The sequence below is a fragment of the Urocampus carinirostris genome, chromosome 11, assembly GCF_059441175.1.
Source record: "Urocampus carinirostris isolate Australia breed hairy pipefish chromosome 11, RoL_Ucar_1.0, whole genome shotgun sequence".
Lineage (NCBI taxonomy): Eukaryota > Metazoa > Chordata > Actinopteri > Syngnathiformes > Syngnathidae > Urocampus > Urocampus carinirostris.
The window spans coordinates 25871322-25893937 of record NC_142359.1 but is presented as its reverse complement, the minus strand read 5'-3'; the positions used below and the strand labels follow the sequence as shown (position 1 = coordinate 25893937).

The 22616-nt window shown below is 42.4% G+C and overlaps 1 protein-coding gene across 6 annotated transcripts; it reads right to left on the bottom strand.

Moving 5' to 3' along the window:
• Positions 1 to 614: 614 nt before the first annotated feature.
• LOC148356938 (aminoacyl tRNA synthase complex-interacting multifunctional protein 1-like) lies at positions 615 to 20908 on the bottom strand. Of its 6 annotated transcripts, XM_088347781.1 has the most exons (7): positions 18934 to 19143; positions 12038 to 12136; positions 5646 to 5740; positions 3198 to 3311; positions 2865 to 3100; positions 2620 to 2791; positions 615 to 880 (listed from the first exon to the last, which is right to left on the bottom strand). In XM_088347781.1, exons 2-7 carry the CDS (start codon positions 12064 to 12066, stop codon positions 708 to 710), a joined length of 819 nt encoding a protein of 272 aa, XP_088203907.1. In that variant the 5' UTR covers positions 12067 to 12136; positions 18934 to 19143; the 3' UTR covers positions 615 to 707. The 6 variants fall into 6 exon arrangements, with proteins under 6 accessions (XP_088203907.1, XP_088203911.1, XP_088203909.1 ...); XM_088347785.1 differs by lacking the exons at positions 12038 to 12136; positions 18934 to 19143 and adding an exon at positions 20836 to 20907; XM_088347783.1 differs by lacking the exons at positions 12038 to 12136; positions 18934 to 19143 and adding an exon at positions 20578 to 20632.
• Between the last annotated feature and the right edge of the window lie 1708 nt (positions 20909 to 22616).

The window sequence follows — 22616 nt, the reverse complement described above, 5'->3', positions numbered from 1 at the left end:
GTGGTCACTCTCTCACGATTTTTTCAGTTAGAGCCAGGTGTTTTTTCAGCCAGTTAGCTTTCCATCATAATGTTTTATGGGCTCTTCTTGGTGCTCCCGCTATTTTTCCATCAACATATGAGTCTATATAATGCATGGTCTCACTTTCATGTTTTGTGCATTTATATATAGCATGTTAGTGTCCTAACAAATCCTGTGGTGTCTTACTTTGTTGAGCAGTTTTAGTGTTGGACAACCCAGTATATGACTAGTCCTACCTGAACAAAACGTGTGAAATAAATTGCGCAGGATATCTCGAGAACCTCCTTACATGTTTTGTTAAGTTAGAAGTAGTCAGTTCACGACACATCCTGCGTTTTCCTTCATGGTTTATTCAGTTCGAGTCAGTGATTTGTTTAAAAATTATATTATTTGGTCTCATCTTGGCGGTCCATAGGGATGTATGTCCTGTCTCCTTTTATTTCATATTTTGTTCAAATAGACCTAGTCAGTTAATGTTTTGTGCAGTTAGAGATAGTTAGTGTCCTAAAATATTCTGTGTCACCTTTCTTTCATGTTATTTCTAGCACATAGCACATAACTTTGCTGAAAGAGACCAAAGGCTTCAATTTGAGTTACAGTTCCTCTTTATTGAACCAAGATGGCCGAGTTTGACTCGTATGAAAGGTCCAGACATGCGGCGTGATGACATCACAGGGTGCCGACGTCTATGTGCATCCGATGGTGGCATCAGTGATGGTTGGTGCTGTGCACAGGCCTTTGCCGCTCACCTGGAAGGCGCTGCCTAGGTAGGTGGCCACGCCCTTGGCGTCCACCCGGAGGCCGGGCTGCACCCGGTCCCAAACCCGGTGCTTGGCTTTTAATTCACACTCGGGTTCTCCTAGAAAAGACATGAGCACCAGCATCTAGTGAAGCGTGTTAGAGCTACTGAGAACCCAAGAAAAACAGTGCAAGTATAAAGCTGGGGTTATGGCTCAGCTCATGGCTCTTTGGGTCGGAAAGGGAACCTTTTATAATATCAAAATATCTAGATTTGTTTTTGTTTTTACCATAATTTTAAGACAACATTTAGCAAAACAGCCGCACCCGCTCTGCATACAAAAGTTAATTCCCAGTGCATTTTATTTCTCTGGGGGACATTAGATGATTTGATCAAATTTATAATATAGTAATAATGCCAAAGCCTGTGTCCCTTTTCAAATAAAATACCACTTTATATTTGTCTCTCTCCTACAGTTACTTAAAATAATTGAGGCTCATTTAGAACTTCATTTTTCATCAATAATGGTTTCGAAACAAATTGCAAGCAGTTATTTTGTAAAAAAAAAAAAAAAAAAAAAAAAAAAAAAAAAAAAGGCACCAAAAACTACAAGTGAAAGGTTGATGGATGTATTTCCCTTCAGCGCAGTGGGTGCGTATGAGAGGAAACCGGGCCATGTGTGCATAGCTCCGCCCACCCCTACCGATCACCCAATCAAATTGTTCAGTGTGCTTGGCTAGGGTTGGCTAGGGACACTTTGTTTTGTGGGTTTTTAATCATAAGATGTCTCAACAGAGAACATACATTATTGATTGAGCTTCCATGTAAAATATTATTTAGTGATATGCAGCCAAAGTGTCCAAACCGCAAAATGTTTCTCCTAATGTCTTTGCCCAGTATTTCACAAAGTTTTTGTTTTTTTCTGGGATACCCATAGCACCAAGATGACTGACAATGTGAGCTCCCACTAGATTAGCCTCATGTTATGTAAAATGAATACAAATTTCACAACCTACCAGTATTTTAAAAATGCACTCATATATGTTAGTTCATCATTCAAATCAAAACGTGTTTTTTTAATGAATGAAGTTTTTTTTACACTTGGTGGTGTCTTATTTTACACAATATGAAAATTCCCATAACATGAAAAGTAGCTGCTGATGCTGGTTGCTAATATTGTGCTGGTCGCAGCTAACTACCCCTAAAGCTTATGTCAGCTGTTAAAGCAACACTAGTTGCTAATGTTGTGCTTTAAGACCATGTTGGCAATGCTAGATTATACAAACTCACAAGCTGAGAGCGAAACGCTAGAGTTAAATATATGCTCACTTCTTAAAATAGGAAAGATAGTATGATTATCCAGCTGTTATGACTTAGGTACCATCACTAGCCTATAGTTTTATTTTAAGTCAACTCAAGTCAAGTTGTTGATTTGTGTAGTCCTCAATCACAAGGAGTCTCAAAGGGCTGCACAGGCCACTAACTATTGCAAATTACATACTATTTTTACACCATCCCCTAATCTAAAACCTACATGAGGGCAAGGAAAAACTCAAAAATCTCAACATGAGGAAGATGAAGAAACATTGAGAAGGGACTGCACATGAGGAAATCACCTTTGGAGGATGACCAAGCTGCAATGGATTTTTAGCAAAAAGTGAGTTAAATTTACTTCCAAGAAATATTTCTGCAAAAACAGAATTGTTTCAAACAACAAAAAACACAAACATCTATGAATCATAAAACGTAAGTTAAAAAATATTAGACAATTCTTGGGGTATGACACAATATTGTATCAAGATCATATCGGGGGCTGTAGAAATCCTTCATTCGGGTGTCTAGACGGATGGAAGAATTACCGGGATAGTCGGGGAACGTGACACGGTCTCCCGGGTCAGAACTCTCGGGCGGGGCCAGCAGCTCGGCCGCACCGTCAGCCCCTATGCAGCGCAGGAGGCGGGCCTGTGAAGCCACGCCCTTGACTTTGCAGGCTTTCATGTTGCAGAGCAGTAGAGCGAGTGAGCCAACCAGCTGCCAGTGACAAACAAATTCAAGTTAGTTAAGTCCCGCCCTCTTAAGGGGACGGAAATTCCTGAAACCGAACCGGCTGCCTGTGACCCGGCCGGCGCTTGCTGACGATCGAGCGTGGGCTTTTCTCTCCCACGTCGACATCTTGCACATTCAGATTGGTCGCCGCCGGATGTCGGCGGACACTGAGAATCCGTCCCACCCTCAGGTCCAGCAGGGACACGTCTATTGGTGCCCCAGATGAGGAGGCTTTGCGGCTTCTGTCCTCAGTGGGGGACTGGACGGCTTTGCTCGCCGGGGCGGGGGCTTTGCCTGAAAAGTGGGGACACAAATGGGTGGATGGGGCCTCCGGTGGACGGGGGTTCCCCAAAGACGGCCCTCTCGTCTTTTGGCCACCCCGCGCTCATACCGATGCGTCTCCGCTGCTTGTCCCGGAGTTCGTGCCTCAGATCCTCTATGTCCTTCTTCAGTTTGCCGTTTTCCACCAGCAGCTTCTTCTGATCGCGCATGGACGTCTGCAATACTGCGAGAGGTGTAAAGACCACCTGTCAACCTCCACGGCTCCATGCCCTTACAAAATAATCTTCCCATCTCATCAGCTGCACCGCTTATCCTCAGTAGGGTCGCGGGGTGCAGGAGCCCATCCCAGCAATCATCGGGCAGTGGGCAGGGGACACCCTGAACTTGTTGCCAGCCAATCGCAGGGCACACAGGGACAGACAACTAATTCGCTCATTCACACCTAGGGACAATTTGGACCGGCCAATCCACCTGAAATACATGTCTTTGGAATGTAGGAGGAAACCGGAGTATCTGGAAGAAACCCACGCAAGCACGGGGAGAACATACAAACTCTGGACAGTAAGTCCGGTAGCTGGATTTGAACCCACACAGGAGGTTCCCAAGACCTTAGAACCGTGCCACACACGCTCTAACTGCTGCGCCGCCATGCTGCCCCAAAATAATCTTACATCATATTATTTTTTCAAACGTGTTTATGTACCGTATTATTCCAGACTATAAGCCGCTACTTTTTTCCCAAACTATCAACCCTGCGGTTTATTCAGTGATGCGGCCAATTTATGTAATTTTTCTATCGGCTGCCAGCGGCGCTCAGTTACAAGAGGTAAGATTTAGACTGCAACTTTGAAGCTTGTGCACAAATAAAAGTAGCGTGGACATATCTTCATCATGCAAATTGTAAAAAGAAAGGCACATGACGCAAATTCAAGCTGAACGCTTTCGGGAAGTCCGATATAGAAGGAAACAAAGCTATCGCGCGCAAAGTTTACTTTGCTATAGTGATGCTAGCGTGTTATTGATTAGGGGAGCGTGGAACAACGTCTATAAGACAAAGACTCTTTCCCAGATTATAGGAAAACGACTTTGATGACGTCAGCTAAAAGGAGAAAGATGAGGACGGTTTATCGCGCTTACTACAAGTACGGTATGATTTTTTAACGGAGCTGAATACTGTGTTGCGAGCGTGTTGCTAGTAGGGTCTTGCTACCCTTCACAGGCACGGTTTGGGATGAAAGTTATAATATTATTATTAAAGCTTAGAAAACTCTCTCAGTGTACCGTCTTTCTTTGTAAATATGTGTAACCATGTATAATATGTATTTGCAACTGTATATTTTGTAATGTATGTATTTTAGAAACTTATTCTAATATGTTTTGTACGAGCAAATGAGAAAGAAGGGGCAGGGCAAACGCGGGCTGACAGGAAGTGGAGTAAAGGTGAGACGTGTTTGTGGATGTGGCCGACAATAGTGGATATATATTTATCCCACCCTTAACTTTGGAAATATACACTTTTTTCCTTGGATTACTTTCAACGGGGACCCGGACTCTGCAGGTCTGCATTAAATGTTAAGTACCGGTATCATTTATCAATCGTTTTGACGGCTGTGTTTTTTGTACTGTGTGTATGGATTATTTTCGTGATTGTATTGCGTTTTTTTCAATGTGGGCGCATGCGGCTAATATACAGGTGCGGCTTGTGTATGGAGAAAATCGTTTTTCCCCCCGATATGTGATGGGTGCGGCTTATAATCAGGTGCTCGATAGTCCGGAATTTACGGTAGTTTAACATGTTATATTGTACATGTGTTTCGTTATATCATATATATTGTTAATTAACATTTTGTTGAGAGATACTGAATTGCTCGACATGAATGAGGTTAGTATGAAAAAAGTTCAAAAATGAAGTACGTTCACTGCAGAAGGAAAAAACACATGCAAATAAAAATAAGTAGAATAATACATTTTTTAATTCAAATTATTCATTCATTTTCTGCATTAAATTATTGTTGGTAATATACTGATTAAAAGGATAATCACAAGCCTGTTTTTTTTTCATTTTCTCCTTTTATACTTCCTTTTTTTCTTAACTTCTTTATACAACAATAATGATTCGTAATATAACGCATCAAAGCAAGTGAGCCGTTTGAGAGCCGGCTCTCTTTAATGAGTTGAGCTGAAAAAGCCGGTTCTCTAAAAAGAGACAGACTTCCTTTCATTACCACATGAAATCCAAGGCGGCAGATGCATGCGCACAGTAGCATCAAGCCGCTCGTTTCGTATGCAACGAAAAAAAAAAACGATACAGAGATAGAGGCTACCGCGGCGAACTCGTATGACTTGATTGATTTGCTGTTTCGTGATAGTCGGTGTATACTGGATGGTACCAATAATTGAAAAATTAGCGTTTTTCCGTACAGATTTTCTTGTACGTCGTACACGTCTTAAAATGCATACTAAACGTACTTTGTAGGGCAAAAACATACAGGTTGACAGGTATGGGTTAGCCTGCGGTTAGCAAGGGCCTGCACCGCGTTCTTCCCGGGGATCTTACGAGCTTTTTCTCTGGCCAGCAAAGCGTGAGTCTGGAAGTACTCAACAATCTTCCCGCCGTCTTCAGGATCCAACTTCATCAAGGCCGCAGAAAGGCTGCACAGATGAGTCAAATAATTAACATCTAACGTAGACTATTGTTTTTGTGGTATTATGCACTTGTTTTGAAAGTTAAGATGAATGAATCATTGGTTGTTCGGATCAGCAATTTCAGTTAAATATATCATATAGCGGGCAGCACGGCGACGCAGTGGTTAGCGCGTGTGCGGCACAGTTCTGAGGTTGTGGGAACCTCCTGCGTGGATTCAAGTCCAGCTCCTGGCCTTACTGTGCGGAGTTTGTATGTTCTCCCCGTGCTTGCGTGGGTTTCCTCCGGGCACTCCGGTTTCCACCCACATTCCAAAGACATGCATTTCAGGTGGATTGGCTGGTCCAAATTGTCCCTAGGTGTGACTGAGCGAGTGAGTTGTCTGTCCCTGTGTGCCCTGCGATTGGCTGGCAACCAGTTCAGGGTGTCCCCTGCCCACTGCCCGATGATTGCTGGGATGGGCTCCAGCACCCCCGCGACCCTACTGGGGATAAGCGGTGCAGCTGATGAGATGAGATATCATATGGCAGACAAACACAGTAATATCTGAGAAGTGAAATGAAGTTCATCGGATTTACAGAAAGTGGGCAATAATTACCTAAACAAAAGTAGGCAGGTGCATACATTTGGGCACCCTTGTTTTATTGATTTGAATACGTTTAGCACTAATTATTGGAACACAACATTTGTTTGATAAGCTCATTAAACCTTGACCTACATACACATGTGAAGCCAATCATGAGAAAGGGTATTTAAGGAAGCCAGTTGCAAGATATCTTCTGGGGAGTGGCAATGATGGGAGCCTCAATACAACTGTCAAATGACCAGACAACAAATATTGTTCAACATCATGGTTCAGAGGAAGGATACAAAAAGCTAGCTCAGAGATTTCAGCTGTCAGTTTCCACTGTGAGGAACATAGTGAGGAAATGGAAGCCACAGGCACAGTTCTAGTTAAGGCCCGGGGTGGCAGGCCAAGAAAAGTCTCAGATGAGCAGAGGCGAAGTATGGTGAGAACAATCAAACTCAACCCACAGACTAGCTCCAAAGACCTAGAACATGATCTTGTTGCAGATGGTATCACTGCGCATTGTTCAAATATACAGCGCACTTTGCACAAAGAGACGCTGTATGGGAGAGTAATGCGACAGAAGCCTTTTCTGTGCACATGCCACAAACAGAGTTGCTTGAGGTATGCTAAAGGACATATGAACAAGTCAGCTTTATTTTGGAATAAGATGCTGTAGACTGATGAAACTAAAATTGAGTTACAGTATTTGCACATAACAAGGGGCGGTATGCATGGCGGAAGAAGAACACAGCATTCCAAGGCAAACACTTGCTACCCACAATAAAATTTGGTAATGGTTCCATCATGCTATGGCGCTGTGTGGCCAGTGCAGTTACTGGCAATCTTGTTAAAGTTGAAGGTCGCATGGATTCCAGTCAGTATCAGCAGATTCTTGCGAACAATGTTCTGGAATCAGTGACAAACCTGAAGTTGCGCCAGGGCTGGATACTTTAACAAAACAACGAAAATTCTACTAGAGCATTCATGCAGAGGAACAAGTACAATGTTTTGGAATGACCATTTCCGTCCCCAGACCTGAATATTATTGAAAATCTGTGGTGTGTTTTAAAGCGGGCTGTCCATGCCCGGAAACCATCAAACCTGACTGAAGTGGAGATGTTTTGGAAAGAAGAATGGTCAAAAATACCTTCAACCAGAATCCAGATCCTCATTGGAAGTTATAGGAAGCGTTTAGAGGCTGTTATTTCTGCAAAAGGAGGATTTACTTAATATTGGTAGAATTTTTCTGTTGGGGTGCCCAAATTTATGCACCTGCCTACTTTTGTTTCAGCAGTTATTGTACATTTTCTGTAAATCCTATGGACTTAATTTCACTTCCCAGATATCACTTTGTTTGTCTGCTATTTCACATATTTAACTAAAATTGCTGAGCTGAACAACCGATGATTGATAAAGGAAAATCTTGAACATGATCAGGGGTGCTCAAACTTTTGCATATGACTGTATATGTTCGTCATGGTTTACCTTGTATGTTTTTGTTCAGCTGGGATGAAGGTGTATTGCAACTCACCCAGCGATGTCTTTCAATTAGAGCTAGTTAGGTTGCTTTCTTTATATTACATTGTCTTGCTATTGTTGTAATGACACCATGTGGGAATGTATCATGTGTCGTATCTATTTTATGTTTTGTTCAGGTAGATTTACAGGTAGTTGATGCCCCCACAAACCTTGCGGGTTTTAAAGCGAGTCTTACTTTCATATTTTGATCAGTTAGAGCAAGTTAGTGTGCCTGAGTCATATAGTCTTGCTGTGATTGTTCTGCCCTCGTGTGGCAATGTTCCTTGTGCTGTCTCCCTTTCATGTTTTCTTCTGTAAGTTTGTGTTGCACCATATCCTGTGGTGAGTTCCTTTCATGTTTTGTCCATTAATAGCTAGTTAATGTGCCTGCATTATATGTCATGTTCTTGTTGCCTCACAGTTGTGTCGGCTTCTTTGATGATTTGTTCTGTTACAGCTGGTCTGTGTTATGACATTTTGTAGTTGTTCCATCCACACGTGAGTATTTTCCCAACATCCTCTCCTTTCATGTTTTGTTTAGTTAGATCTAGTTAGTATCCCAACATATTATGCGTTTTCTTACTTTCATGTTTTTCTTTAGTTAGAGTTAATGTTCCAACATATCCTGTTCTTCCTATTTTCACGTGTTGTTAATTTAGGTCTAGTTAGTGTTTCAACATATGTAGCAGGGATGCACCATTGAGCCTGTGTTAGCGCACTTCAGATGTCTTTGAATTCCAAGGATCCCTTCATGTTTTGAGTATCCCCCCGAGTGCTGAAAGCATGTGTGTCTGAGCTGGGAGACCCTCTACAGCGCATCTTCAACCTGAGCCTTGAACAGGGGAGGGTCCCTCAGCTGTGGAAAACATCCTGCATCATCCCAGTCCCAAAGAAATCAAGACCTCAGGAACTCAACAACTTCAGGCCGGTCGCCCTGACGTCACATGTGATGAAAACCATGGAGCGGTTGCTCCTGCACCACCTGAGGCTACAGGTTCGTCACGCCATCGACCTTCTGCAATTTGCTTACCAGGAGAAGGTGGGAGTGGAGGATGCTATAGTATACATGTTACACCGATCCCTCTCTCACCTGGATAGGGCTAAGGGGGCTGTGAGGATTACATTTTTGGACTTCTCCAGTGCCCTCAATACCATACAGCCTCTGCTACTGAGTAGGAAACTGACAGAGATGGGAGTTAGCTCACACCTTGTAGAATGGATTATGGACTACCTGACAGGCAGATCCCTTTTTGTGAAACAGGGGGGCTGTACATCAGACACTGTGGTTAGCAGCACAGGATCTCCGCAGGGGACCGTGCTCTCTCCGTTCCTATTCACTCTGTATACATCGGACTTTAAGTACAACTCTGAGTCCTGCCATGTGCAAAAGTTTGCAGATGACACTGCGATCGTGGGATGTATCAAAAATGGGCAGGAGGAGGAGTACAGGAAATTGATTCAGGACTTTATCCGATGGAGCGATGCAAACCACCTGCACCTGAACACCACCAAGACCAGGGAGATGGTGGTGGACTTCAGGAAAACTAGAACTCACTCGGTTCCTGTAACCATCAAAGGAGAATGTGTAGAATTTGTCCAGACCTACAAATACCTGGGTGTGCAGCTGGACAACAAACTGGACTGGACTACCAACACAGATGCTCTATGTAGGAAAGGCCAAAGCCGACTTTACTTCCTCAGAAGGATGGCCTCCTTCAAAATCTGCAAAAAGCTCCTGAAAATATTCTATGAGAAAGTTGTGGCAAGCGCCCTCTTCTATGCGACAGCGTGTTGGGGAGGCAGCGTCAAGAAGAAGGATGCCTTTCGTCTCAATAAACTAGCGAGGAAAGCGAGCTCTGTTGTGGGCACAGAGCTGGACAGCCTGACAACAGTAGCTGAGCGACAGGCACTGGAAAAGCTGCGGTCAATCATGGACAATCCATCGCATCCACTACACAGCATTATCTCCAGACAGAAGAGAAGTTTCAGCGACAGACTGCTGTCACTGTCTTGTACTACGGACAGACTGAAGAGATCTTTTCTTCCTCATGCCATGAGGCTCTTTAACTCTACCTGGCAGAGTAAAAGCCCACATTAAACCACACCCCCTACATTGCATATTACCGAATTTTATTGCGATATCTATTCTGTGTAGCACTATTTAGATATTCTATACAACACGCTACAGTGGGCATTTGCACGTCACATTGGGTATTTGTATATTGTATTTTTTTTGCTTTATTATTGTATTGTTCTCAGCTCAGGGATGCTCCTGGAAATGTGAATTTCCCTGTGGGGATGAATAAAGTATTAGAGGTAAGATCGGGCCAAAAAAAAAGCACCCGAGCCCGACGCAGGCCCAAGGGGTATTAAACCCGACCCAGACCGAGCCCGACTAATTAACTGGATTTGCTGGCCCGGCCCGAAAGGAGCCCGAAATTACATGGAAAAAAAAAATATTTCTTTTTTTTTTTCGACGGGAGCTGCTTTAATGACATGTAAACTTGCAATAACAAAACAAACACGGGAGTCGCTAGAACCGGCCGAATTAAGAGTCCCCCTAGGAACTCGCTAACTAAACAATGGTTCCGTGGGTGAATTATGTACAACCCACTACAATATTTTATTTATAAGGAGGGGTGATTTATGATAACAAATTAAACTCTGACTTTTGTTACAACATCTAGGCCTAAGTTAAATAAAACTGTTACATCTTTTATATTTCTGTGTCTGCACTGCAGATGTTAGATTAAGCGACAATCTGTCTTTGACGGGTTTTTTTTCGAGGCGGCATAAACATTTAAGGGCGTCCATCATTTTGACGACTTGATCATTGGGCCATAATCCACAGCAGCGGTACGTCCTTAAGATTCTAGCGTTGGCTTCGCTGAGTGTCAAATTGACACTCAGCGAAGCCAACGCAAGTCTCTGTATCATTTTCGACTATCAATTTGAAAGTGCTCCACACTTCACTCTTACCAGAGTGTGTTTTCCTTGTCAGTTCTCATCTCTTTAGTTCACCCTTCACTTCTTGTTGGTCCGACTCCATATCGGGGATACCAGGCCAAAATCATGCGAATTTGCGGAGGGGAAGATTATTAAGAGGACAGCATTCACGTCACGTGCACAGAGCATGCTCTGGCTCCGTTAAATAGCAATTACAGCTCCTTCTCCGTTTTATCCAAATTATTTATTTTATAACAAGTATTCCTTGGTCTAGTATCCATACATAGTTTAAGTATATATTTTTAATGAACATATATTTATAATTATTAATTAATTAAAAAAAAAAAAAAAAAAAAAAAAAAAAAAAGCAGGACCGGACCCGACCCGACCGTATGACTGACATTTCAGGCCCGAAATTGCCTCTATCTATCTATCTATCTATCTATCTATCTATCTATCTATCTATCTATCTATCTATCTATCTATCTATCTATCTATCTATCTATCTATCTATCTATCTATCTATCTATCTATCTATCTATCTATCTATCTATCTATCTATCTATCTATCTATGTTTTGTTGAATTAGATTTTCGGTTTCAACATTTACCTGTAGTGGAGCCTACTCTAGCGTTGCTTTAATGTATTTGGAAAAATGGTAAATGGTCTGCATTTATATAGCACTTTTCATTTGGCTTCTGAAGACCCTCGTAAACGTCTTCTGTTTATGTTCACTCAAATTCCTTTTCTGTAAATAAATCATTTTCTAAAATGTTATTTACTATTCAGATTATGGAGATCCGTTTCTTTGTGTTGTGTCTCTTTGGTCCAAAGTAATTAACGAACCACAAGTATAAATATAAATGTACAGTATAGAAAAATAAATAATTTTGTGGAGCAATTTTTTTTTCACAGGGGCGCACAGACAACAGCTGTGCGCGCTCAAAATAACTTGCGCATGCACTCACCGTCAAAAAGTTAGTTAACGAAAACCTATTCACACACATCAATTTTATTAAATGTAGAATGTAGATATTAGTAACAGTGAGGTATTTTGTTAATTTATTCGGAGAAAAGTGATGATGCACATGCACACGCGCGCACGCGTACACGCACGCACACACACATATACACACGCACACACACACACACACACTCACACTGCTCAACAAAATAAAAAATTACAAACTATTGTATGAACAATTTAACTTTAGTGAAATAAAAAGTAACAAAAAAGTTAAGTAAAGAATAATTAAACTGATTTTCCAACCTGGAATGAAACATCTCGTCCGCGTCCATTAGTGCAACGGCTTTTCAGTGTACTGTGTAATGTCATGTGACGTCACGCAGGCCCATCAGCTGTCTCAGTCTGTCTTAAAAACTCAATGTCGGTCACATGATCTCGCAAGGACACAGGACAGGATACACACATAAATATTTATCTCTCTCTCTCTCTCTCTCCATATATATGTATATATATATATATGTATATGTATATATATATATATATATATATATATATATATATATATATATATATATATATATATATATATATATATATACCTTTATTGTTATTGTTGAAAAATGGGTTGAACATATTGTGACAACAAAATTGGGCGTGGCACTCCAGTATCACATTTAACAATGAGGATAAAAGAAAACAAAGAAGATAAAGGAACAAAGAAGATAAGGTTATAATTTACACAATATTTACACAAGAAATGTGGGCATGTAGGATGTTACATACAGTTTTGGGATCGTATTAGTGCAATATGCGTTAAGTGCAAAAATAGTCAACATTGTGCAAAGTGAGCACAGGCATGAATAATAATAATAATTTCCTTGTATTGTCATTCTGTGTAGCAATGTACACAGAACGAAATGTCGATTACACCTGACCCGTTGTAGCGAGCCGATGCAGCCGCAGCCAACAGAGGGCGCCGCCAACCACTTACAATTTTACATCTGTATGAGGTAGTGTGTTTGCAAGAGTTTGAGTTTGTTGTGCGGTGTGTGTTAAGGGTAGTAATGGCTCCGGGGAAGAAACTGTCCCTGAGTTTTTTTTTTTTTTTTTGTGTGACCTGTAGCGCTTGCCGGAAGGCAGCAGGTCGAAGAGGTGGTGGCCGGGGTGAGAAAAGTCTTTGATGATGTTTTCTGCTCTGCTGAGGTAGCGAGAGCAGGCAATGTCCTGCAGACTGGGTAGAGAGCAACCAATGATTTTCTGGGCTGTGTTGGTGACCCTCTGAAGCGTTTTCCTGTCTACTGCCGTGCACCCAGCATGCCACACTGTCATACAATGTGGGCGCATGCGGCTAATATACAGGTGCGGCTTGTGTATGTAGAAAATCGGTTTTCCGATTGTATGTTAGAATGCTCTCCACTTTGGCTTTGTTAAAGGACACCAGCAGCTGCTGTTTTAGATGATTTTTTCCTGAGCACTCTCAGGAAATGGAGTCGCTGCCGGGCCTTCCCTACCACCGCTCTGGTGTTTGCAGACCAGGAGAGGTCATCAGAGATTTGCACACCCAGGAATTTGAAAGAGTGGATTCTCTCTACAGTGTAGAGGGGTGTCAAACATACGGCCCGCGGGCCGGAACCGGCCCCCAAGGAGGTTCGATCAGGCCCGCAGGATAATTTGAAAGTGGAAAAAATGCATAAAAGACATGGAATTAATATTTTTAATTCGCTGCAATTCATAGATTATCCGCTAAGGGGCGCACTCTTTCCATCAGAATAGAAGAAAAGGCCGCATCCCTGAGACAGACTGAAAACCGCAGACGATATCAATGCGCCATCTGCTGCTTGTTACGACGTTGTTAATACCTTGGTCTCTACCTCTCTGCTACACCCTAATTAGCCAAAATGTCGTTATCCAAACGGAGAAAAGTAGATAAGGAGTGTAGAATTTTCAAAGAAAAATGGACCACCTCCTATTTATTTGCAGAGATGCACGGAAAACCTTTGTGCTTGGTGTGTTTGCAACAAGTTTCGGTATTGAAGGAATATAATATTCGACGCCACTACGAGACTCATCACAGCGAAAAATATGACGGCTTGCAAGGACAACTGAGAAGAGATAAGATTAACGAATTGCTGGCGGGTCTGAGGAAACAGCAGTCAACTTTCATCCAGAGCCGAAAAGTCAGTGAAGCAGCGGTAAAAGCCAGCTACACCTAGCCACCCCCCCCTAAAACAGGTTCAGTTGCATCCAGCTAGCTGTGCTTTTCACCGTGAGGACATGGGCCCACCACGAGTAATCAGGGTAAATTTCATGGCCCTGTGAACTTCATAGCCAAAGACAGATTGGGGGGGGGGTACATTTCTCGGCAGCAGCCAAGCAGCCAGGATGGTCCCTCCCACCAGCATTGTTTACAGTGTTAGGTTGACGTCGGATCATTTGTACTAGAAAAAAATGACACCGTTGCTGTGACAATATTAGGCACACGATGATCTGTTTATTCAAGTCAAACACAAAATACAATTATCGACGTGTTACGTCTTCGTTTGAGAAATCATACACGTTCGTGTCCCGTTTATCTGTTGATGATTTGACACTTCGTTTCAGCATAATCAGCTTTATGGTAGCGTGCATAACAGTTTCAATACGAGCGATTTGAGTCAGAAAAGGCCTTTTTAAGAGTTATTGATCTTTTTCGTTATTCATTATCCATTATCAGTTATCAGTCAGTTCGTTATACGCTACAAAGACTAGGAGCCGGGACTCTTACTCTCAGCCAAAAGGCTAAGGTAAGGGGCCGGTCACACAGACATTTGCGGTTGAATGATGGCCAGAAATTTCTGCCTTTGAGGCGGACGCTATTGGACGTATTGAGCTCGCCATTGAAACGTTATAAAGCTGTGCTTAACTCGAGTTCGAGAATTGACGCGCGGGTGGCAGCGCGAAACACTTTTGCCATGCTCAAAGCTTCAGAGCGCAGGTGGGGTGTTTTGGGGTTTTTAAGGGTTATTGATCTATCTTCGCTATTCATTGTCCATTATCCGTTAGCGGTCAGTTCATAGTACGCTACAAAACCTAGGAGCCGGGACACTTGCCCTCAGTCAATAGGTCAAGCTAAGGTCCTAGCCCCAAAGCCTTGATGTGATCATTGCGAATGCACCGTAACCCAGAAAGTCCTGGTCGTGAAGCAGATGCCGCTGGGGCGCTGTAGGCTGTTTAGAGCCCGCAATATAGACAAGATAGAGCTGTGCTTTACTCGCGGTCGCAAATTTTCACGTGCTTGGGCGCGTTCAAAACTTTTGAGCAGCTCAAAAGTTTGAGCACGTGTTAAAAACGCGTGCCGCACACGTAGTCAACACGAGTTAATGACAACAGAAATGACGTGCTATGGTCGCGGCCAGGGCGCAGTTACACTTGGGTAGGACGGGAAATTTCAGCGGGTAATCGTGGGTGGAGCATGGTAATAGCATGTTCTGTGCCTGTATCGCGGTGTTATTACGTGAAATTAGCGTGTTACGCATGTGACAGTCAAACACCTTTCTCTGCGTATAAACAGCGCAAATGCCGAACGTGCTCGTGACGTCAAAGGGGTGAACATGGATCCCCGTCAGCGTAGTTTCTCTTCATTTCGAATAAATCATTCGGTGCATCCGTCACAGTCGCAGCAAGGCTTCCAAGCTAGGACCTTAACTTGGCCTTTTGGCTGAGAATAGGAATCCTAGCTATTAAGCCTTATTACACATAATGAAACTGGTCGACAATGAATGGTGAATAAAGAAGATGGACTCAAAATCCCTAAACTCCACCCCCCTCCGTCAACATGAGTCTGTGGTTTGTTCTATATTGTTCTTCTACAGCCCGATTCCCAGGTTATCGTCCCCCCGCTAATACAACCACGTGTACATCGTCCAAACTCACATTTAAGGAATGTAATGGCGAATAGACAATCAAAACCTCTTCATCTTGCTTTTGTTGGAAATGTAATGCAGAATAAACCGTTTTGTCAACGCGCATTCTCCTGCGCTCCCAACGAAAGCGGATTGTACTCTATATAAAACGCTTAATAAAACTAGAAAGCGAGCTAATTATAATAATTGGGAGATCCTAGTCTATATAACGCGTTTATTTAAACAAAAAATTGCGATCTTGTTTTACAAAATGCGTTTGTTAACATGGAAGAAAAAGTCACGCGAGGGGGTGGGGCGGTTTGGTTGTTGCGTAGGAGTCGGATTTGGGCACATCATCGGCTCGGCAGTTTTCATACACGTGGTCTAAACACGGAAATGACGCGCAAATGACGCGATGAGAGGAAGCGGAACAGTCGCCGGCGTCTTTTTTCCGGCCATACCACAGGTCAAAAGCGGGTTGGCCATTTTTGCGCATTTTCCGTTGCGGGCAAACACGGGCGAAAAAAAAATCCCAAAATTTTAGCCGTTATTCAGCCGCAAATACCTGTGTGACTGTACCTTTGAGGCGGACGTTATTGGGCTCGCCATTGAAACAATGGCCATTGAGTCAATGATTAACTTGAGTTCGGGAATTCACGCGCGGGTGGCAGCGCAAATTATATTTGCCATGCTCAGTTCTTCGGAGAGCGGGTACACCTCCTTTGACGAGCGTAGTGAGGCTTAAATACGGCCATTAATTCTTAGTTGTGAAGCAGATGCCTCTGGGGCGATGTTGGACGTTTTGAGCCCGCAATATAGACGAGATAGAGCTGTGCTTTACTCGCGGTCGCAAATTTTCACGTGGTTGGGCGCGTTCAAAACTTTTGAGCAGCTCAAAAGTTTGAGCACGTGTTTAAAACGCGTGCCGCACACGTGGTCAACACGAGTTAATGACGCAGAAATGACGTGCTAGGGTCGCGGCCAGGGCGCAGTTACACTTGGGTAGGACGGGAAATTTCAGCGGGTAATCGTGGGTGGAGCATGGTAATAGCATGTTCTGTGCCTGTATCGCGGTGTTATTACGTGAAGTTAGCGTGTTACGCATGTGACAGTCAAACGCCTTTCTCTGCATATAAACAGCGCAAATGCTGAGCGTGCTCGTGAAGTCAAAGGGGTGAACATGGATCCCCGTCAGCGTAGTTTCTCTTCATTTCGAATAAATCATTCGGTGAACCCATGATAGTCGAAGCAAGGCCTTAGAGTTGGGACCTCAACTTGGCCTTTTGGCTGAGTTTACGAATCCCAGCTATTAAGCCTCAATACACATTATGATTTTGATTGATGATGAGTAATGATTAAAGCAGATAGACTCAAAATCCCTACACCCCACCCACCTCCGTCGACGTAACAACTTCGGCTTAAGCCACTTTTTATATCTTGACATTTCTTATCTCTATAATAAAATAAAAGGGATGCCACAGTTTGATATATTGCTCTTCACGGGACTGTGATTTGGTCTATCATGATATTCTCCAGCCAGGTTCCAAGATTAGCGTTCCCCCGCCACTATAACCACATTTACCTCGTCCAATCTCACATTTAAGGAATGTAATGGCGAATATACTATCAAAACCATTTCACCTTGCATTTGTTGGAAATGTAATACAGATTAAACCGTTCCGTCATTGTTATTGTTGTGAAAGTAAATTGACGGTAGATCCTCCCCCCCTCGCGTGAACGCGCATTCTCCTGCGCTCCCAACGAAAGCGATCGTATTCTATAAAAAACGCTCATTAAAACTATAAATTGAGCTAATTATAACAATTGGGAGATCCTAGTCTATATAACGCGTTCATTTAAACAAAAAATTGCGATCTTATTTTACAAAATGTGTTTGTTAACATGAAAGAAAAAGTCACGCGAGGGGATGGGGCGGTTTGGTTGTTGCGTAGGAGTCGGATTTGGGCACATCACCGGCACGGCAGTTTTCATACACGTGGTCTAAACACGGAAATGACGCGCAAATGACGCGATGAGAGGAAGCGGAACAGTCGCCGGCGTCTTTTTTCCGGCCACACCACAGGTCAAAAGCGGGTTGGCCATTTTTGCGCATTTTCCATTGCGGGCAAACACGGGCGAAAAAAAATCCCAAAATTTTAGCCGTCATTCAGCCGCAAATGTCTGTGTGACCGGCCCCTAACAAATGGTGTCACGGATCAGCATGAGACTGTCGCTGATCTTCCTTCCCACGATAGCACAGGTTTGATCCGGATCAACCAAGTCTCCCAAGACTACAGACATTCGTGTTGCTAGAAGCTTGCTGAAAATTTTACAATCCACGTTTAAAAGCGTTATGGGACGCCAGTTTTTTAAGTCAGTTTTGTCTCCTTTTTTGTGCAATAGAGTAACTATCCCTATTCTGAAACTGTCTGGCATGTTGTCTCGACTGGAAAATTCGTTAAAAACAGTAATCAGATCTGGTGCTAAAATATCCCAAAAAGTCTGGTAAAATTCGAGGTTAAGCCCGTCCTCCCCGGGAGATTTGCCTTTTTTCATAGTCTTTATGCAACCATTCAGTTGGTCTTGGGTAAAGTCCGATGTTAAAAAGGGGTCTTGACGCACTGATCTTGAAATATGATCTAATACATGCCCCATTTCATTCTCATGTGTTTCTTTCTTTTCATATAACTTTTTGTAGTAGTCTTCGACTAATTTGGTTATTTCACTACTTTTCTTTGTTATTTGCCCGTTTTCGTTTTGAAGTCTAAAAAGCCCCTCACTTTTGCTCATAATTTTTTTTAAAAAGTAGCGTGTACATTTTTCCCCTTTGCTCTTTATTTCCGCCAAAGTGTTTAGTTCCTGTTTGGTCTCTTTGATTTAATCATAAAAGTCCATCCCCTTTTCTGTTAGGACGAAATAGCGTTGGAGTCTTATTTGTAGTCCCGACATGCGTTTCATCTCTTTAAGTTTCTTGTTTTTCCCTGCATTTTTAAAAAAAGTCTGTGTTCGTTTCTTTGTCATTTCCCACCATTGTGCTCGTGAATCGTACGAGTCTTGAAGGGTCTGCCAGTCTTTGTACAGCTCCCTATATTTTGTGGCTAGAGCCTCATCCTCCAGCAGGGAGCAGTTTAACTTCCACAGACCCTTCCCAACATTCATACCTGAAGGAAACGAGAGAGAGCAGGACAGCAGCAAGTGATCCGAAAAAAAAAACAGGAATTAATCTTGCATCACTCAGTGCTAAACCCCTTGTAAATATGTAGTCTATTCGAGAGGCTCTGGCATTGTCACTACTGAACCAGTTGAAGCCCTCCTCACCTGGATGTATGGATTTGAAACAGTCCACCAGTTTAAATGTCCGGCACATGTCTTGTAATAAAGTTGATGTTTTATCTACTTTAAACTCCTCATCGGTCCTCTTTCTATCCTTCCTACTTAGGATGCAATTAAAATCTCCTCCCACGATTAGTAGTTGATGGCCTAGCATATGCGACTGGATGTTCTCTAAGAGTTCGTACCTGAGTTGTCTGTCGGTATGGCCGTATATGTTAATGAGGTTAAAATCATTCCCTATATAAGAAAGTCTTGCTAAGATTGCGCGTCCGTCTCTCATCACAGTACTCCCCTTTATGATGAGTTGAGGGTTGTTTATTAAAATGGCTACTCCATCGTTAAGGTTTTCATTCGAGCCACTCCATAATGACGGATATGGCCAAATCTCTTCCCACTGTTTATAATTTTTTTGAAAAGGGATGCAGCATTCTTGTAGCAAAAACACATCCGTTCTGATAGTTTTTAAGAACGATAATACGCTGTGAGCCTTAACCTTTGATCTCACACTTCTCACATTGATAGTAGAGAATGTAATGTTCATAATTGTTGTTAAAGTATTTAAACTACTTAGACAAAACCGGGGGATCCGAGTCCATTCTTTGGTGATCATCGAGAGTGTCATCTGTGTCGGACACATCACTTAAGAGCAGTACCTCATTTGGAGACTCATCGGTTAAAACTCTGGAATCCTCTGACTCTCTGTCTGTGTTTCCAGGTCTTCCCCTTTTTTCTGGGTTAGGGGGTGAGCCAGAGGACCTATGGAGAGGTCTCTTACTTCCCTGCCCACAAATGGTCAGATTTTTTCCCTCCCCGACTTCCTCCGGCTCAACTTCATACAGTTTCCCTTGTGGGATTTTTCTTCGGCAATTGGCTTTCCTCTAAATCTCTCGTCTTTGTTTCCGGTGTTTTCACCACCCCCAATTTTGTCTTACTTTTACCCCTTTTTCTAGTGCCTTTATGGGTTTTTGGAGAGTTGTTCGCCTTTTCGATTTGTTTGTCATCTCCAAATTCCAGCAGTGGCGTAGCAAACAAATTTGCTAATTTGGACTCTGTCCCAGGCCCTTCCTGATTGATATGTGTTTTTGGATTGGCAGTTGCCTTTTCTATTTGTTTGTCTTGTCCAAATTCAGGTATTATATGAAAAATCGAATTTGAATTTCCAGGTCCTTCCTGATTCAAATTTGATTTTTTGGTCCCTCCTCCAGGGGTTTTGGTAAGAACATCTGTATTTTCAGTTTGTTTGTCATGTCTATTTTCTTTGTGCATTTCTTGATCATCTACATTGGGTATTTCCATAACTTTATTCATTTCTTGTTCATCTTCATTAGGTATTTCCATAACCTTATTAGTTTCTTGTTCATTGTCATTTGTTATTTCCATAACTTTATTTATTTCATTGTCTTTGTTATCTTTATTCATTACATTGTCTTTGTTACATGTATTCATTTCATTGTCTTTGTTGTCTTTGTTAACTGCTTTCCTAGCTTTCAATTTGTTAGCAAAAGATTTTGGGCAGTTTCTATAGAGGTGGTTCGTTTCTCCACAGAGGTTGCATTTTCTGCTATTGGTGCATTCCTCAAAGGAATGTCCAATTGTCCTGCACTTTCCACAAAAGATTTGATCACATACCTCAGCCAGATGCCCATGCTCACCACATTTGCGACAGAGTTTCGGTTGTCCTTGATAGTGGATAAAGCCACGGTTTTCCCCCAGGGATATAGTCGAGGGGAGGTGTTTCAATCCCTGAAAGCCCTGAGGATCTTGCCATTGTTGGATGGGTACCCTCCAGGCACCGGTCCAATAGCCTTTCTCATCCCTCACCTTCATAGCCTGGCCTTTTACTGAGCAGTATCTACTCAACCAATAGCAGACGTCATCAGCACTCACCATCTCGCTAAACATTCTGACAATTACAATCTTGTTGGCGTTATCAGTCAGCTTCTCCACCGTAAATCCAGAAAACTGGGGCCTCACTCCCTCAAAGCGATTCCAAAAATAAAGAGCCACAGTTTCAAAACTTACATCAAAGCCCTTGCCAGAAGGCATTTTTATGACAGCATGTATCTCCTCCTTTTTAAACTTCAAAAGCTTTTCAATAAATTTGCTAATAAAATCCAGCCTTGACATACCCTCCGAAATATCCACAACATCTTTGAGCCAGAATTGTACGCAGTTGTGTCTCCGCGCGCCGGTATAATGCCCGGCCATGGCAGGACTCGTCAAAAATAGGCGAGTAGCCAACTCTCCCAGGGTAAGTGAAGGCCTCAGTACCTATCGCTAAATTGAGTCTTGTCTCTCTTGCCGAAATCCCTTGGGCGAATTATTAGTGTCAATAAATTTATTCAAACCAAAAAAAAAAAAAAACCCTGTACACTCCACGTACCGGCCCGGTATTGCATTACGTCCGGGAATGATGCATTCGAAATGATCGCAGCAAGGCTTTAAGGCTAGAACCTTAGCTTGGCCTTTTGGCTGAGAGTAAGAGGCTTTGTAGCACATTACGAACTGACTGATAACTGATAATGGATAATGAATAACGAAAAAGATCAATAACCCTTAAAATCATAACTTGCTCAACTGCCATATTTTATACGTTTAAGGTTTATAGAGGTAGGTTTAAGACTTGTATAAGTAACCTGAATTGTTTTGTAATAAAAAATGAGCAATTTATTAAGTAATATGCTCTACAAAGATAAATAAAGTGAGGTTTAACTTGTTTTGGGTGATGCGCTTCAGGAGGTCCCCCTCCGTGGTAAAAAGTTTCTGGAAAAAAAAAACGGTCCGACCATTTAGTCATCTGCATCAAACTTTCTTAATGGGCTGGAGATAGTGAAGGCCAGGGGTCAGGAACTTTTTTGACCCAAAGAACCATAATAGCAAAAAATGTTACTTCAGCACATTTTATTTCACTGTGTGTCATTTGATGATTTTATCAAATTTATGATAATAATGCCAAATCTTGCTTTCCAAATCAATGTAAATATGACATTTACAAATTGTTTTCCACCTTAAGTTAAGAGTGTTAAAACAATTATTTTCCATGTCCTTAATAACGGTTTCAAAACAATGTGAATGCAAGTTCTTTTGTAAAAATGTCACAAATTACTGCAAACGATAATATCCACTTTCGGTGTAGACTGCACTGAGCGAGAGAGAGAGAGAAAGAGAGAGAAAGAGAGAGAGAGAGAGAGAGAGAGAGAGAGAGAGAGAGAGAGAGAGAGAGAGAGAGAGAGAGAGAGAGAGAGAGAGAGAGAGAGAGAGAGAAAGAAGTGCCTTGCGCTGTGTGCAGGGATCCACCCGCCTGTACTGCTCACCCAATCAAAGTCGTTTGCCAGTGTTTTTATTTATCGGTTTAAATGGTTTCTTATCAAATTTCTGCATTAAGTTGCTTCGGCTTTATATGGACCAAAATCGGGATGGAATCACTTGACTTTGGAACGCCACAGAGAGACGTGCAATAGTTACATTTTATTTCGGAGACATATGTACTCATGAAAAGAGCCATATATGGCTCCCGAGCCATAGGTTCCCTACCCCTGGACTAGACGATGTCTTCAAGAGAGTCAAGTCATTTTTATTTATGTAGCCCTAAATCACGAAGAGTCTCAAAGGGCTTCACAGATTATTACATTATATTACACAGACTATTTTTCAGCCGATGAGAAGAG